At 50.5% G+C, this 13,894-nt stretch overlaps 1 protein-coding gene across 1 annotated transcript in view; it reads left to right on the top strand.

The window, feature by feature from the left end:
• Positions 1–13,894, top strand: part of TSPAN11 (tetraspanin 11) — a 73,513-nt gene that overhangs the window by 23,487 nt on the left and 36,132 nt on the right. Inside the window, exon 2 of the mRNA XM_042991588.1 lies at positions 5,093–5,187. Within this exon, the coding sequence (XP_042847522.1) occupies positions 5,104–5,187 (84 nt within the window). The 5' untranslated portion in view covers positions 5,093–5,103. The remainder of the gene's footprint in view (positions 1–5,092; positions 5,188–13,894) is intronic.

Below are 13,894 nucleotides of genomic sequence, written 5' to 3'. Positions count from 1 at the left end.
ACCTGACATCCTGACTTGCTGGGGGTGGTCCAGGTTTAGCACTGAAAGTCCAATATTCTGAAAAATCCCTCCCTCAGTCATGGGCACATTAGATCATTAGCTACCTACTTGCCCGCCTTGTGGCTTCCTGACACTTGCCTGCCTTATGGGTAGGAAAACATACAGCCAAGAGGGGATGCAACCTGCCAAAGTGCAGGCAGCAAGGAAGGGGCAGAGGCAGGAGAAGTGTCCTGCCTCCGTGGGTGGCTCAGCTGCCCGGTCTCAGCAGATTCAGCCGATACACCAGGGCCCAACCAGTCAGCTTGTTAGAAGATTAAGAAGGCACTGAAAAGGGGCATCTGGGTGGCTCAGTCTGTCGAGCATCTGACTTTAGCTCAGGTCATGATCTCAAGGTCATGAGTTTGAGCCCTGTGTTGGGCTCTGTGCTGACAGCTCGGAGCCTGCAGCGTGCTTCAGTTTCTGGGTCTCCCTCTCTCTCTGCCCCTCCCCTGCTTGTGCTCTGTCTCTTAAAAATAAGTAGGAAAACATTAAAAAAAAAAAAAGGGCACTGAAAAAGACTCAAACTAGTTGCTGCCATCACTGGGCACTGGTCTCAGGAGGGAAGGTAGAGATGGCCATCTTCAGGGAGGGGGGACCCCGCTGAGCTTGGAGAATGTGGGAGGGCAGCAAGGAGCCAGGACTCCAGATTCAGGGCACAGTGGGGCCAAGGCTGGAGGGAGGGGCAGCAGGTCTTGTAAGAGGCCAGAGAAGAGATCAGCTTGACTGGAGCAGGGCTCCAGGAGGTACGGTCACCTCTTCTTTTTACTCAGGCTAGTCCAGGACCCCATGACCAACAGTGACTACCACCTCTGGGTGGGAAGGTATCTCTGCCTTGCCTGCCCCCACTCTCTGCCTCTGGCCCCTGAGGGAAACCTCCTGCCATTGGTTCACAAAGTCCAATTCCCCATCCTCTAGACAGAAATAAAACCCACTTAGGAAGGTAAGCTATTTCCCACAAATCCTCAGATGCCCCTCGGAGTTCTGTGAACATGGTCTTGGAGGCTCTGAAGCCCTGCTTCCTCCATCCTGGCAGGTCAAATGGCACGTGTTTGCTTTTCTCCTCTCTGGAGGAGAGGCCTTTCCTACCCCCACCCCCCAGCCACTGTCCCCACGTGTTACTCGCTAACCACAGGGGAGACTGAGGAAAACAAGGTCCTGGAGAGGGGTGTCCATCAGGGCAGCTGTCTGTCTGCCAGGAATCCCATCTAGAACCACCTGGCAGGTGGGCTGGGAGTATCCACACTCCTAGGAGGGTAGTTGCCTCACCCTCCCTATCCACCTGTCCCGGGCCACTAGGCAGTCAAGTTAAGGGCAATCAATGTCCTGAAGCTGATGCAGAACCACAGGAGAGTGTTCAGTGAGGCCATCCTTCATGAGGCTTGCATTTCAGAAAGAGTCCCTTGGCAGGGGCCGAGGGGCTCGGGCTGATGAGACGCCCAGAGACATTTAAGAAGTTAGTGCTGAAGTCCAAGAAGGAGATGGTGAGGTCTCAACCAGACCAGTGGCAGCAGGGATGGTGGGCAGGGGACAGATACCTACGGGCAGGTAGTGAGTACAATTAAGAGGCAGCAGGGGAATGAGCCCAGGGAGGAGGAGGAGGAAGAAGAAGCATGGCTTCTTCTGACATGCAAGGGGAAGGATTGGCGAACAGAGGAGTGAGGGTCCCAGAAGCCAGGGGGAGGGGCTGGGCCACAGTGCCATGTGCTGGGAGAGGATTCACCTCTGCCAGAGCGGCATCAGTGCAGGATGAGGGTGGCTTAGGGATCCAGGGGAGGGGAGGAAATGGAGACTCAGGTAGATATTTTCAAATGAGAAGGGAAGCAGCTTCTAGGGAAGTAGTTAGAAGAATGCCTAGGATAAAGGAGCATTTTTGCATCGATAAGGAGGGAAACGTGTGTGTGTGTGCTTGTTTCCCTGAGAAAGGTAATACAGCTCTAAAAGTGTCTGAGACCCAGGCTTTTTAAAACTGATCGCTCTTATAGCTCGAAATGGCTACAAGAGTTGTAGTCAGCCCATCAGGATTCCAACCAACAGGAAGAAGGAAAGACTGAAGGGAGACATGCCCCCTCCTCACTTTAAGGATATTTCTGATCATTAGAGATAAAGACTGACATTCATTAATGACAAAGGGATCGATCTACCAGGATGATATCACAACTCCAAGTCTGTATGCACTCCATAAAACAGTTGCAAAATAGACGCAGCAAAAATGGACAAAACCAAAGAATAGACAAATTCATGGTCATGGCGGGGGTCTGTAGTATACCTTTTCAACAGATCAGAGAACCAACAGACACAAATACAGTAAAGCTATAGATGTGAAAAGTGCTGTTAGCAGATTTGGCCTAACTAACACACACAGAGTTCTGCACCCTACTTTTTTTTTCAAATGCACGTGAAGCATACACCCCGAAAATAATACCTCTAAGAAGTCTAGTACACTACTTCTGCTTCCATGCCTTTTGCCTGCAGTCAATCCTGGCTGCACCTAGCAGGAAGGAATGCTGGGAAATGTCTCCTCCAGGTGGCCAGTGCTCACTGAAACTGAGGGATTCTGGTCCGAAGGCAGAAGGGGAGAACAAGTATTAAGGAAACCAGCCATCTCTGTCCCTTTGTCCCGTCCCTTGACAGCCTGAGTCCCAAGAGCACTGCACAGTGGGTAAGAGCTTGGGCTGAGTCAGATGCCCCTCACCCTCTCCTGGCTTTGCCACTTACTTGCTGTGTGACTTTGGATAGGTTATTTAACCTATGTGAGCCTCCGTTTCCTTACCTTTTAAAACCAGGAATTACCCTTCTTCCTAGGGCTGTTGGAAAGATGGAACAAGATAACACGTATAAAGCACTTAGTTCTGTGCCTGGCACATAATAAATGCTCAATAAATGTTAGCGGCTCAGAGACGCTAAGTAACTTACCCAAGGTCAAACAGCCAATAAATGACAAGTTTAGCTTTCAAATCCAAGCATCTGGCTCTAAGCTGGGAAGCCGGTTCTTTGGGGCCTCTGCCACCCCCAGCACAGGGCCCTACATACAGTGGGGATGTGGTGGAGGAAGAAGCCTGAACAGGAGGGGATAGGAAACTGCTACCACCAATTAGCCTTGTCACTTTAGCGAATGTTAATTTCCTCATTCCCTCTGCAGAAGGTTGAATTAATGAGCCCAGAGGTTTTTTTTTCCCCTGACCCTGATGTATTCAGTTCTATCTTCTCTACCACTAATGGCTGAAATTTTACCGTTAGAAATGTGTTTCTTTTTGTTAAATCCTGTCTTCTGCCTCAACTCCTTTTTTAAAAATACAGTTTTCCTTTAGAGGGTGCTAGCCCCTTCGTTTGCGGGTCCTGACACTTGGTATACAGGTCTAGAGAAGGGTCTATAGCCTGGCTCTGCGGGCCCTGGTTGGGAGGAGAGATGCAGACAGGAGAGCCCAGGGCCCAAACAAGCTGTCCATTTACTAATGGCCCACAGTGGCCCAGAGGCTCTTTTGTCAGGGCCACCTGCACAACGGCCGTGTAATAGCTCCTGTTCCAGTCGCCCAGCTGACCCCATCTATCTCCATTTTTCACCTTTTTTTTTTGTAGGCTTCCTTTTTTTCTCCTTCTGTATTTTTGTCCACCACACTGCCTCTGAGACAAAATCGGAGAAAAATGGGTTTTGTCCTTTTTTAACCAGAAGACTAAAAGTCTTAAATTACCTTCTTCAAGTTCTGCAAATAGAAATCCCAAATAAGACAGCCACCTTTTCTTTTCTTTCTTCCTCTCTCTGTCTAGGAGCCCATGGGCTTGAAATAAAAGGCAGAGTGGTAGCTTAGGAAGAACAGTGTGGGCTCAGCCCAGCACCGGCCAGGAAGAGGAGCAGGGTGGTAGCAGGGAGGGCCTGACTGGAGATGGAGAATGAGGGAGAAAGAGAATGGAAATGAGCAAAACCAGTGCCCCATTGCTTATAGCTCTAGAATAAGAAAGGTCCCCTCAAGGGCCCGGTTTCTTAAAGAACAACTGCTCTGTGCGTGGTAGAGCATGGGCGGGTGCCGGGGGGAAATGGAGCTGAGGGGAAGAGGAAGCTACAGAGGCTGTTGTTCAGACTTACTGGGAAACAAATGGGGTTACCAGGCACAGTGAAACTCCTGTACGTGTCACCCCACTGACGTCATGGTTCCCAGAGAGCCCCTCAGTGGGCAATAGGACAAGCAGAGGGAGCGTGGTTCCAGGGCAACAGCTAGGAATTTGGGGGCTGGAGTCCTGGGTTCTAATCCGTGCTGCATATAATAATAATAGCTAGCATTTATGGAGCACTTACTGTGTACCAAGGACTATGCTAAACACCTCACATAGATGATCACATTTTATCTTCCAAACAAGCCTGCAGCATAGGTATCATTATTTCTGGTACAGATGAGGATGCTGAGGAATGAGCAGTTGAATGACTCACCCAAAGTCTCACGTATCTTGTGACAGACCTGGGTTTGAACCCGGGGAGTCAGACTCCAGAGCTCTTGTCTGCCTGCCAAACAACAAGGCCTGCTGACCTGCTTCCTCATGGGGAAAGTCAAGGTGCAGGGGACAGGTAGGGTGCACTGGGTGAGGCTGATATTCTCTCCAGCCTGCACTGTCTGATTTGGGGCTCATGCCTCACCTACACACAAAAAGATCCCGCTCAAGTAATGCAGAGTGCCAGACTCCGGGGCCAAGCACACACGCCAAGTGTGCGTGAGTATGTGTATGTGTAGGACAGGTAAATTTGTGTCCTGCAACCCTGATGAGACAGGAGAAGAGAATCAGAACACACAGCAAGGTCAGTGCAAAGTCTGTAGGAAGACCTGTAGGTTAGACTTAGGTCAAAAGGGCAAAACCAAGATCCAAAGGGTCTAGAAAATTCTTCTCAGTGCACCTGTATTGTGCATCCAATAGCCTTTGGATTTCCCTGATCCTTCCTCCAGGTTACATAGCCACAGCCTCAGACCCACCTGGCCAAATGGGCTAGTAAGGAGTCCTGGCTCTGGGAGGAGGACAGTGGCTCCCCATGGTCTGCCACCCCCCAACACATGTGTCTTCTTTGCAGGCCCAGCAACCATGGCCCATTACAAGGCCGAGCAGGACGACTGGCTGCTCGTCTACCTGAAGTATTTACTCTTTGTCTTTAACTTCTTCTTCTGGGTAAGTGAATTTTGCACACACGTCCCCCTCCCCAGCGGAGTGAGTCAAGCCACCTTTGTTTTTGTTGTGAGTCACCACTCTGGTTGATTTCTTCCAAATCAAAGACCACCCATGGGCAAATTCTGCCTACTTGAAAGCAAACATGTACATTTGCTGCTGAGGGGGAAGAAAAGAATCTGGTCTGCAGGTTGGCGTGGAGTCCTACCACGTGGCATCTGAATGGAGGATGCATGAGAACAACATGGAGTGTTGTGCTCCAGCCCACTGCACAAAGGGTCCGGCTCTTCCTCCACAGCTAACTTGTTGCACCAGGGCTTTGTGGGAAATGTGCATGCCTGAAACAATTGCTTGTTTTCCACTGAAGCCCATTTGTCTCTCCTGGTTAACTTTCTCCATGCCTGAGGCCGGTGTGATGGCAATGGCCTCTGTAGTGACTCGTGTCAGGAAGCCTGCCCGTGGAGGTCTTTCAGGAGGAGCGGGTTCTGTCCACTTGAGGCAATTATTGGAGTAATTGGGAGCAGAAGACCATCAGTTCCCCCAAGTAGCCAGACACCGGAATATGTGTACTTTGTATCACAATCTCACGAATTCTGGAGAGGCAGAAGGGTGCTTAAGAGGCTAAGCAGGCTTTGCTCGGCTCTGCTGCTTACTGATGGTGTGGCCTCCGGCAAGCCACTTAACATCAGCGAGTCTCTTTCCCCAGCTACAAAACGGGGAATCGTTTCCAGCCGCTTGGGATTTGTTAAAAACAAGACAACAGGCCCCAAATGGAGGTACTTACACCAAGCCATCATGTCACCAAACCGAGACTTAATTATGGTCAATTACGGTCTCAGCTCTCCCAGAAACGGCATCCTAAACTAGTCAATCGGGAATCGCCTGATGAGCACTAGTTACGTAGTCGGCCTGATAGATCCCCGCCTTCCCCTGAGGGAAAGTAACCTTGCAATAGCCAGACTGCTTTTTTGCCCAATATAACATCCTTGTTCCTGCTCCCTTCTGGGTATAAAAGTCTTTTCTTTGGTGCAGGTCCTCAGAGCTCCTTCCTGTCTGTTAGATTGGATGCTGCCCGGTTGGAAGCAACTTCTGCTCAAAGAAACTTTTAAAATGTTTAATATGCCTCAGTTTATCTTTTAACAGTTCGCTTAGCAGATGCTCTAAAACTATATGTTAAGTGCTTAGCTCAGTCTCTGCACATAGAGGGCATTCGATATGCAATATTTTGGGTATGTTAGATGCAGAAAGCCTGAAAATACCACCAGATCAACCTGCTTATAAAACAGAGCTGAGTTTCCTTATTACCCCGGGAAGCGATGCTCTCCCTTGACAGAGTCTTAGAAACATCTCAGAAAGGCAAAGGCAAAGATAGGTTATATCTATGTTTTCAGGGTCTTCCATTAAGACTAATGAAACTGCCTAAAGTGGGGCAGTGCGTTAAGACACTGAAGGATCGTGACACACAGTAATTTAGGATTGTTGGGTACAGCAAGACCAGGGTTTGGAGAGCCTTGGAGAGTAGACAGTCATTTGATGCTATCTGTTAAAAAGTCGAACAATTTGATGTTTGTTCAAGTGTTTTCTGCAAAGTTCCTTAAATGAACAATAAACTTTTTTTACTTGCAACTTTTATCTTCCTGAGCAAGAAAGCACTATTCCTGGAATAGTGAAGCTGTATTGAGGAAGACAGTGGAATAATAAAGCCACGCTGATGTGATCAGTAAGCTGTGTGGGTGTAGATAGTTTTGATTCTCAGAGATAAATCCGATAGAGTGCTTGGGATTCTTGCTGAGTGAGGGTTTTTTTTTCTTTTAAGAATGTTTTTCCTGAGCATAAAGGTCTATGTCTCCACAACCGATAATCCCTAAAATACTGAAAAGTATAAATAAGAAAATAAAGATTGCCCATAGCTCACACCATTAGGTCCCTAGAGATGCTGTAACAAGGCATCATGAACTGAGTAGTTTCAAACAACAGAACTTTATTCTCTCACAGCTCTGGAGGCTGGAAGTCCAAAATCAAGGTGTCATCAGGGCCACGCTTGTTCTTAGAGGCTGGGTAGAATCTTGCCTTGACTCTTCCAAAATTCGGGTGGTGACCTGCAATTTTTGGCATTCTTAGGCTTGCAATGTCCTGATTCCGGTCTCTGCCTCTGCCATCCCATACTGTTCTTCCCATTCATAGGTGCTGGGGTTAGGACTTCAACAAACCTTTTGGTGGGGGGACACAACTCAACCCATAATACTTCTCATCCAGGGATGACCACTGTTGACACTCCCCCTAGACTTGGCCCTGATCAGGACAGGAGATGGTGGTGACCTACAGTATGGGGGTGACAGTGGGGATCAAATATTTGGAGAGAGTCAAGGGACTTGGGAGGCAAAGTTAGGTCATTAGCTGGCTGAGGGGGATTAAAATGTAACCCTTGAGTAGATGGTAAAGCTCTTCACCTCAGCAGTAGACTAGAAAGACAAGCTACTGGGCATCAGATGGCGAGGTCAGTTGTAGGCACGGTGAGTCTGAGTTGCCAGGAAACATCTGAGGAGAGATGCTCCATGGGAAGTTGGCTTATGGGTCTGGATCATTCCCACCCAGCTGGTGGCTACAGCCACAGAAACAGGTGAGAACCCCCAAAGATAGCATGGAGACTGAGAAGAGAGGCAAGAATGAGATGTAAAACGTCCCAATGGTCAGGAGTGGGTCTGGGTTCAACAATGGCCCCTGTTTGCCCTGACTGAAGGAGCTTCTGAGATGTGGGACTCATGGAGAGCCCCAGGCAAGGAGATACCCGTGGTTCCCCAGGGAAGGCGGAGGAGAGGCTGTCAGAGCCGTGGGAGGAAAACTGGGAGAGACAGAAGCTGGAGATTGGGAGGGCTGGGCTGTGCTAAAGGGAGAAGACACATCAAGTATTTTAAGGCCCAGAAAGTGGCCATCAGGTTTGACCACACAGAGTTTACTGGTGGCTGTGGTGAGAGTACTCTGAGGAGAGTAGTGGCAGGAGGTGAGGGGCAGTGAGGAAGTGGGCACTCTGTGTAGACACCACCTGCTGGGCACCAGGAGAAGAGAGAGGGCAGTAGCTGGCAGGGCCCGAAGGCTGTTGTGAGGTACTCAGTGCAGAGTATCTTTGGAAGGGCCCTGACATTGCACATCCTGCCTGTGACCACCCTCAGGGTCCCCTCCATCCTGAGTGGACTCAGAGTCTGTCTGTTTGGTGCTGGCATTCCTTTGGGAGTGGTAGGGAGAGGGACGTGGGGGTGGCAGCACAGGCAGATGGGCAGCGAGCGTGTTACCAGAGCAGCTACCAGTGAGGGGGAGCTTCCCCCATATAGATCTCCCTGCTTTGGGTTAAAAATACCCCTGCCTGGGGGCCTGGCTGGATGTGGACCAGCTTCCCGGGGACCCATTCAGCCAGGCCTCATCCGCCTTATGACAGATGGTCAGTTAAGGGATATCCAGGCCTCAGTCTCCAGCCCAGGAGCATCCTGGCATTGTCCCCTGGACCCACTGCCATGTCCTCAGAAGTAGATATGGGACAGACTGCTGGCCCGTCTCCTCCCACAGCAGAGCACAACATCATGCATTTTGCAGTGCACAAAGTCCCTGGGAATTTACCAGAATTCCCTAGGGAGGGGGCCGTGTCAGGGAGGGCCCCTTCCCTCGAGAGAAGGATCACCCCACTACACACAGCCCAGAGTCCAGCAGCCGGCCCCACACCTGAGCCCCTCTCCTAAGACACATAACAATGCCGTTGTCTACACCGGCCACCACTCCCACCTCTTCTGCCTTCCTCTTAAGACTCTAATGCCGAGAGCCAGGGAGGGTCTTCAGAGAGCAGCCAGTCTGCTGTCCTCTAAGCCCCTTGCTACCACCAGCACCACCATGCAGACACAGAGAGCGAGCCCAGACAGCAGCAACAGGTTGTTCTTGCGAGTATGATTGGGGTGAACACTCAAACTTCCTTTCTCCCCCAGAACAGTGTTCCCTCCCCATACATCACCTTGCCACACTCTGTCCAAATTCAGCACAGAGAGGATCAGGAAGCCTTCCTCGTGGTGGTTTATGATGCCTAGCCCCTTGTGAGTCACTGCTGGATAAAGACCTTCCTCGGGTTATCTCTTGCGATCCCCCAACCAACCATGATGGTCGGTATCACCATTATCCTTGGGCAGGGAGCAAGCTCACCCAGTTCAGAATCTTGCACAAAGTCCTCTAATGGTGACACCCAGGCATTCTGGCCAACAATAACAACAGTCAAAAACTCCATCCGCAGTGTTTAACAAGTACTGGGCAAGGCACTTGGAACAAATCAGTGACGGAGTCCCTAGCATGCATGGTACTTACTATGGAGGCTTCCTCTGTGGAAGCATCATTCTGTGTAATCTTCCCGGTACCCCTGCACCCCTGAACAGCTCTAGTAGAAGCCCCACTTTGCAGAGGGGGGAGCAGTTTGCCCAAAGACCCAGAGCTGGAGCCCAGCTCTCTTTCACCTCTAAACCTATGCGCACGGCCCCCAGCTCCGAGTCCTGCACTCTCCTACAATGTCTTTGGGGCATCTGTGGATTAGTGTGACAATAGAGCGTGCTGGGAAGACTCAGGCTCAAGTTTGGGTTCAGATTCAGATCTTATTTATTTGCCACGGGACATTAGTTGCTGTGGACTGAATTGTGACCCCTGATAATTCATATGTTGAAGTCCCAAACCACAATGTCCCTGTATTTGGAAATAGGGCCTTTAGGAGGTAATTAAGGTTAAATGGGATCAGAAGGGTGGGATCCTAATCCGATAGGATGGGCGGCCTTACCAGTAGAGGAAGAGAGAGATCTCTCTTTATAAACATGCACAGAGGAAAGGCCATATGAGGAGGGCAGGGCAGGGCATCCTTACCAACACTGAATCAGCCAGCACCTTAGCTTAGGACTTCAGTCTCCAGAACCGTGAGAGACAGAAATGCATTTCTGTGGTTTAAGCCACTCAGCTATGTATTTTATCCTCGTAGCCTAAGCAGACTAAAAGGTTAGGCAAATCACTGAATCTTACCAAGTCTCACCTTTTTTCAGACACTCAGTGGGAGTGTCAAGCCCTGTAGGAATTAAAGATGAATATTTGGAAAAATAGCATAGTTTCTGACATACTTGGTGCTCAGCTAGAATATGTAGCTATTTGAGGAGACTAAGGGACATGCCTCATCAGTTAGAGCTTTCTCTGTTCATAGCACTGGCTTTAAGACTTTGGGGATCATGATCCATGTAAGAAACAGACATAAGCATAAGCAATGACTATGTGAAGAATTGTTCATAAAGCCAAGCTTACCTTTACTGTGTGCAGTGCACTCTGATATTTTCTCTTCTGCCTTGTGTCATTTTGTTTTGTTTTGCTTTGTAGTGCAGGTTACAATCCACCAAATTTATTTCACAGCCATAATGGGTTACAGTCCAAAGTTTCAGAACCCAGAGCAGCAGGATGGTGAGAGCGGCCCCCGCCTCCACCCTGGCGTGGGCAGGACGCAGGTGCCAGTGGCCATGAGCCAGGCCTGGGGGTCTCGATGAGACTTTAAACCCAGTCTCCCCGCCTCCCAATCAACTGTGCCATGGTTGCAAAATTTGAAGGCCGTGAATCAGTTTACACTCTGCATTGATTCTCACAACCACTCTTTAATGTCTCCATCCCTGTTTTGTAGAGGTGAAATGAGGCTCACGTGGTTGGCAGAATCTTATGTGAATTCTGGGTTTTCTGACTCAAAGTCCAGTGTTCTTCCCATCTGCAGAGACCACTGACCAATAATCACAGCCTTAGACCCGCTGCTCTGATGCTTCCTTGGAACCCAAGATGTCCCCAAGGTTTAAGGTTGCACCTGAATTGGGATGTTACGATGGTGTGGGCAGGCATGCAGATTGTGAAGGATATAAGCAAGACTTCAGAAGTGCCCCACTAGACACCCACATCCTGTGCCTAAGCTTCACCGTGCCTCTGGCCCCCAGGCCTGCAACACTCAACCCACACCTGATCCCCCCATCCTTCAGCGTCTCCCCATCCCTGATTCCACCCCCTCCCCCTCTTGCATTTGATCGGGGCCATCTCATGGGGCAGAGGAGACCCCTTGGATGTAGCTTTGGGTCAGGAGCCAAAAATGCCAACACTTTTATGCCTCCTCCCTGATCCTAAAAAGATAATGTGATCCTGGCTTCCCTACATGGTGCCTAGGAAATGCTTTTCTTCCCTCCCATTTCCTGCACGGCTCCCTATAGCTCCCGTCATCCCTGCAATGTTGTTCCCTAATTTATTATTTTAATTAGCTGCTTGGCTGTGTTAATAATCAAAACCTTCCCAGCCTCCCCGGAGCTATGCCAGGCTACTGGAGAACGGGAGAAGAGCCGGCTGCTCCCGGAGCTCTGTGCTGCCCCGGGGTGTTGTGTGAGGCATTGGTACTTCCCTTGGGGACCAGTGAGGCTTGGCCTCCAGGGGACCCTTGGGATCCCTTAGGGGGGACATGGGCCAACATGGGAGGCAGAGATGGTGGAAGACTCGTGCCCCGGCCAGGGGAGGGAAGTGAGGTGACTTCAGGACATCTCTCTAGGACTCCCATGGAAGGCCTAGAAAAGAAGAGCCCCAGCTCGCTCTCCTGCTGAGGGTAGAGAGCCCTTTACCTCCACATCATCGTCCCACTGTACGGGCCTTTGCCTGCCTCTCAGGACATGTCATCTGTGACAGAACAGGTGAGGGGTCCCATGGCGGGTTTTTCTCCTGCTCCCCTTCTTAAGGTGCTAAAGTCACAGGACCCCCCCCCCCCATGGGGTTGAGGGCATCCCTGCCTCTCTGTGCAGTCAGGGTCTGCTCATACATTTGACAGGGATGCACATTTGGTCTGCACGGGGCCATTGTGGGTGAGACCAGTCACAGAGGAAGCCTGTGGTGACAGCCCTGAGTAACGTGGCTTGCTTCATGGGCAAAGTAGCTTTGTGTGGATCGACAGCCCAGCTGGTAAAATAGGCACTAAACTGGCCAATAAGGTTCTTGAATTCTAGTCCCCACTTGGCCCCTGGCTACTTACAGGACCTTGGAAAGTCACCTCTCCAGGACTTTATATATAGAATATAAAAGGGACTAGACTTGACTCTTCTGCCTGTCCCACCCTCCCTCCCCCTCCTTCCCTAAGGAGTTACCAGGCACTACCACGTGTAGTGCTCTGCTGGGGATACTAAGATGAGGAAGATTTAACCAAGAGGCTACAAGGGAGACCAAGTGATGAACACAACAAATACACTGTGACACGTGTCACTCTAGAAGCCCGTACAAGGCGTGGAAGCAGCAGGGAGCACAGAATGACTTGTGAGACGGGGGGCAGATTCTGAGCTGGGTTTGAAGAAGGAACAGGTAGTCTTATGTTCTCTCCCAGCTCCAGCCCCCAGTACATCCCACGATCTCTGCTCTTGTCATAAAGGTAGACTGGCTTGGGGAAAGAGGGAAAGTAGTGCTCTGATTTACTTTACCAAGGGATCTTTAAAACCACAGAGCCAAGAAAAGAGTGGATCAAAGTAGAAAGCGGCCTTTAGCAGGACAAGCCTACCCTTGAAGATTCAACTCAAACAGAACTGGCACTGAGGCCATGGGAATGTGGGGTGACCTGGGAGAAATGCCTGCCTGGCACTGGGGGGTGTTGGTCAGGTCATTAATCAAGCTGAGGCCAGATACTGGAGGGCCTTGAGCCCATGCTGGAGTCTGGGCTTGGTGTGCTGGGTGCTAGGGAGCCGGGGGCAGTTTTTCGGTGGGATCAGCCCTGGAATCATGACACACTTGCTTCTGGGTTGAGCAGGGGCCAGGAGGCTGATGATACACGGGTGGGGAGGTAGGGAGCCAAAGCCAGGGCGGTGCATTGAGCTGGGTGGGAGAATAGATGGGGACTGGCATACGGCTTCCCTGGGAGGAGAGAGAGGAGTCCATAATGACCTTGGGGGAGGGGGGGTGGATTCTGGTCTGGGTGGTGGTGCATTGATGAGACTGCCCAGGGCAGAAAGAGTGGAGAAGGCAGGTGTGGGCTCTACACGGGCGAACACACATTCAGCTCAAAATCCTGTCCAGTCCAGTGTGGAGCTGGGCACCCAGGAGGCGCCCAGCAAACACAGAAATGAACTGCAGGGCCACCCCGTGTGTTTCCTGCCTCCCCGTGCCATGGGCTTCCCTCCCACTGAAGGCAGAAAACTCTACTGCCTGGGGGACCCTTTTCTATTGGGAGCCCCGCAGTCCTGGCCCCTGCTCCGCCCTACCAGCCCTTCCCCCAAATCCCAGGACAGAAACGTTTCAGTAGCCTGGCAAAGATAATCCTGCAATTACTTTTACACTCTCTGCCTGATGTCTGTCAGGGCCCAGCCATGTGCGGTTGCTCAGGCTAATCCTTCTGAGCATGTGATGACCTGAGCAACTTTTTGGCAATATTTCTTTTCTATAAATGGGAAGTTCCTAAAATTACAAGGCATCGGTGACCTGCCATGCCCCTCCTGGACTGCCGGTGTCCTCATTGGCAAGAAGACTTCACCCTCTGCAGGGTTTTCTAGCTAATCGGCTACAGGCTTTGGTTTTGAAAAATGTAGTTAATATTCCGCAGTTTCTGTAAAGAGCCAAATACTGTTGAATCAACTCTATGCAAATAGCTGTTGAAATAGCTCATTGGGATCAGACCTCTCCCTGCCCCCTGAACAGTCCTCTCCGTTCCCCT

Source organism: Panthera tigris, chromosome B4, assembly GCF_018350195.1.
Source record: "Panthera tigris isolate Pti1 chromosome B4, P.tigris_Pti1_mat1.1, whole genome shotgun sequence".
Lineage (NCBI taxonomy): Eukaryota > Metazoa > Chordata > Mammalia > Carnivora > Felidae > Panthera > Panthera tigris.
Note: the sequence above shows the minus strand (reverse complement) of the source record. Positions and strands in the feature narration are given on the sequence as shown.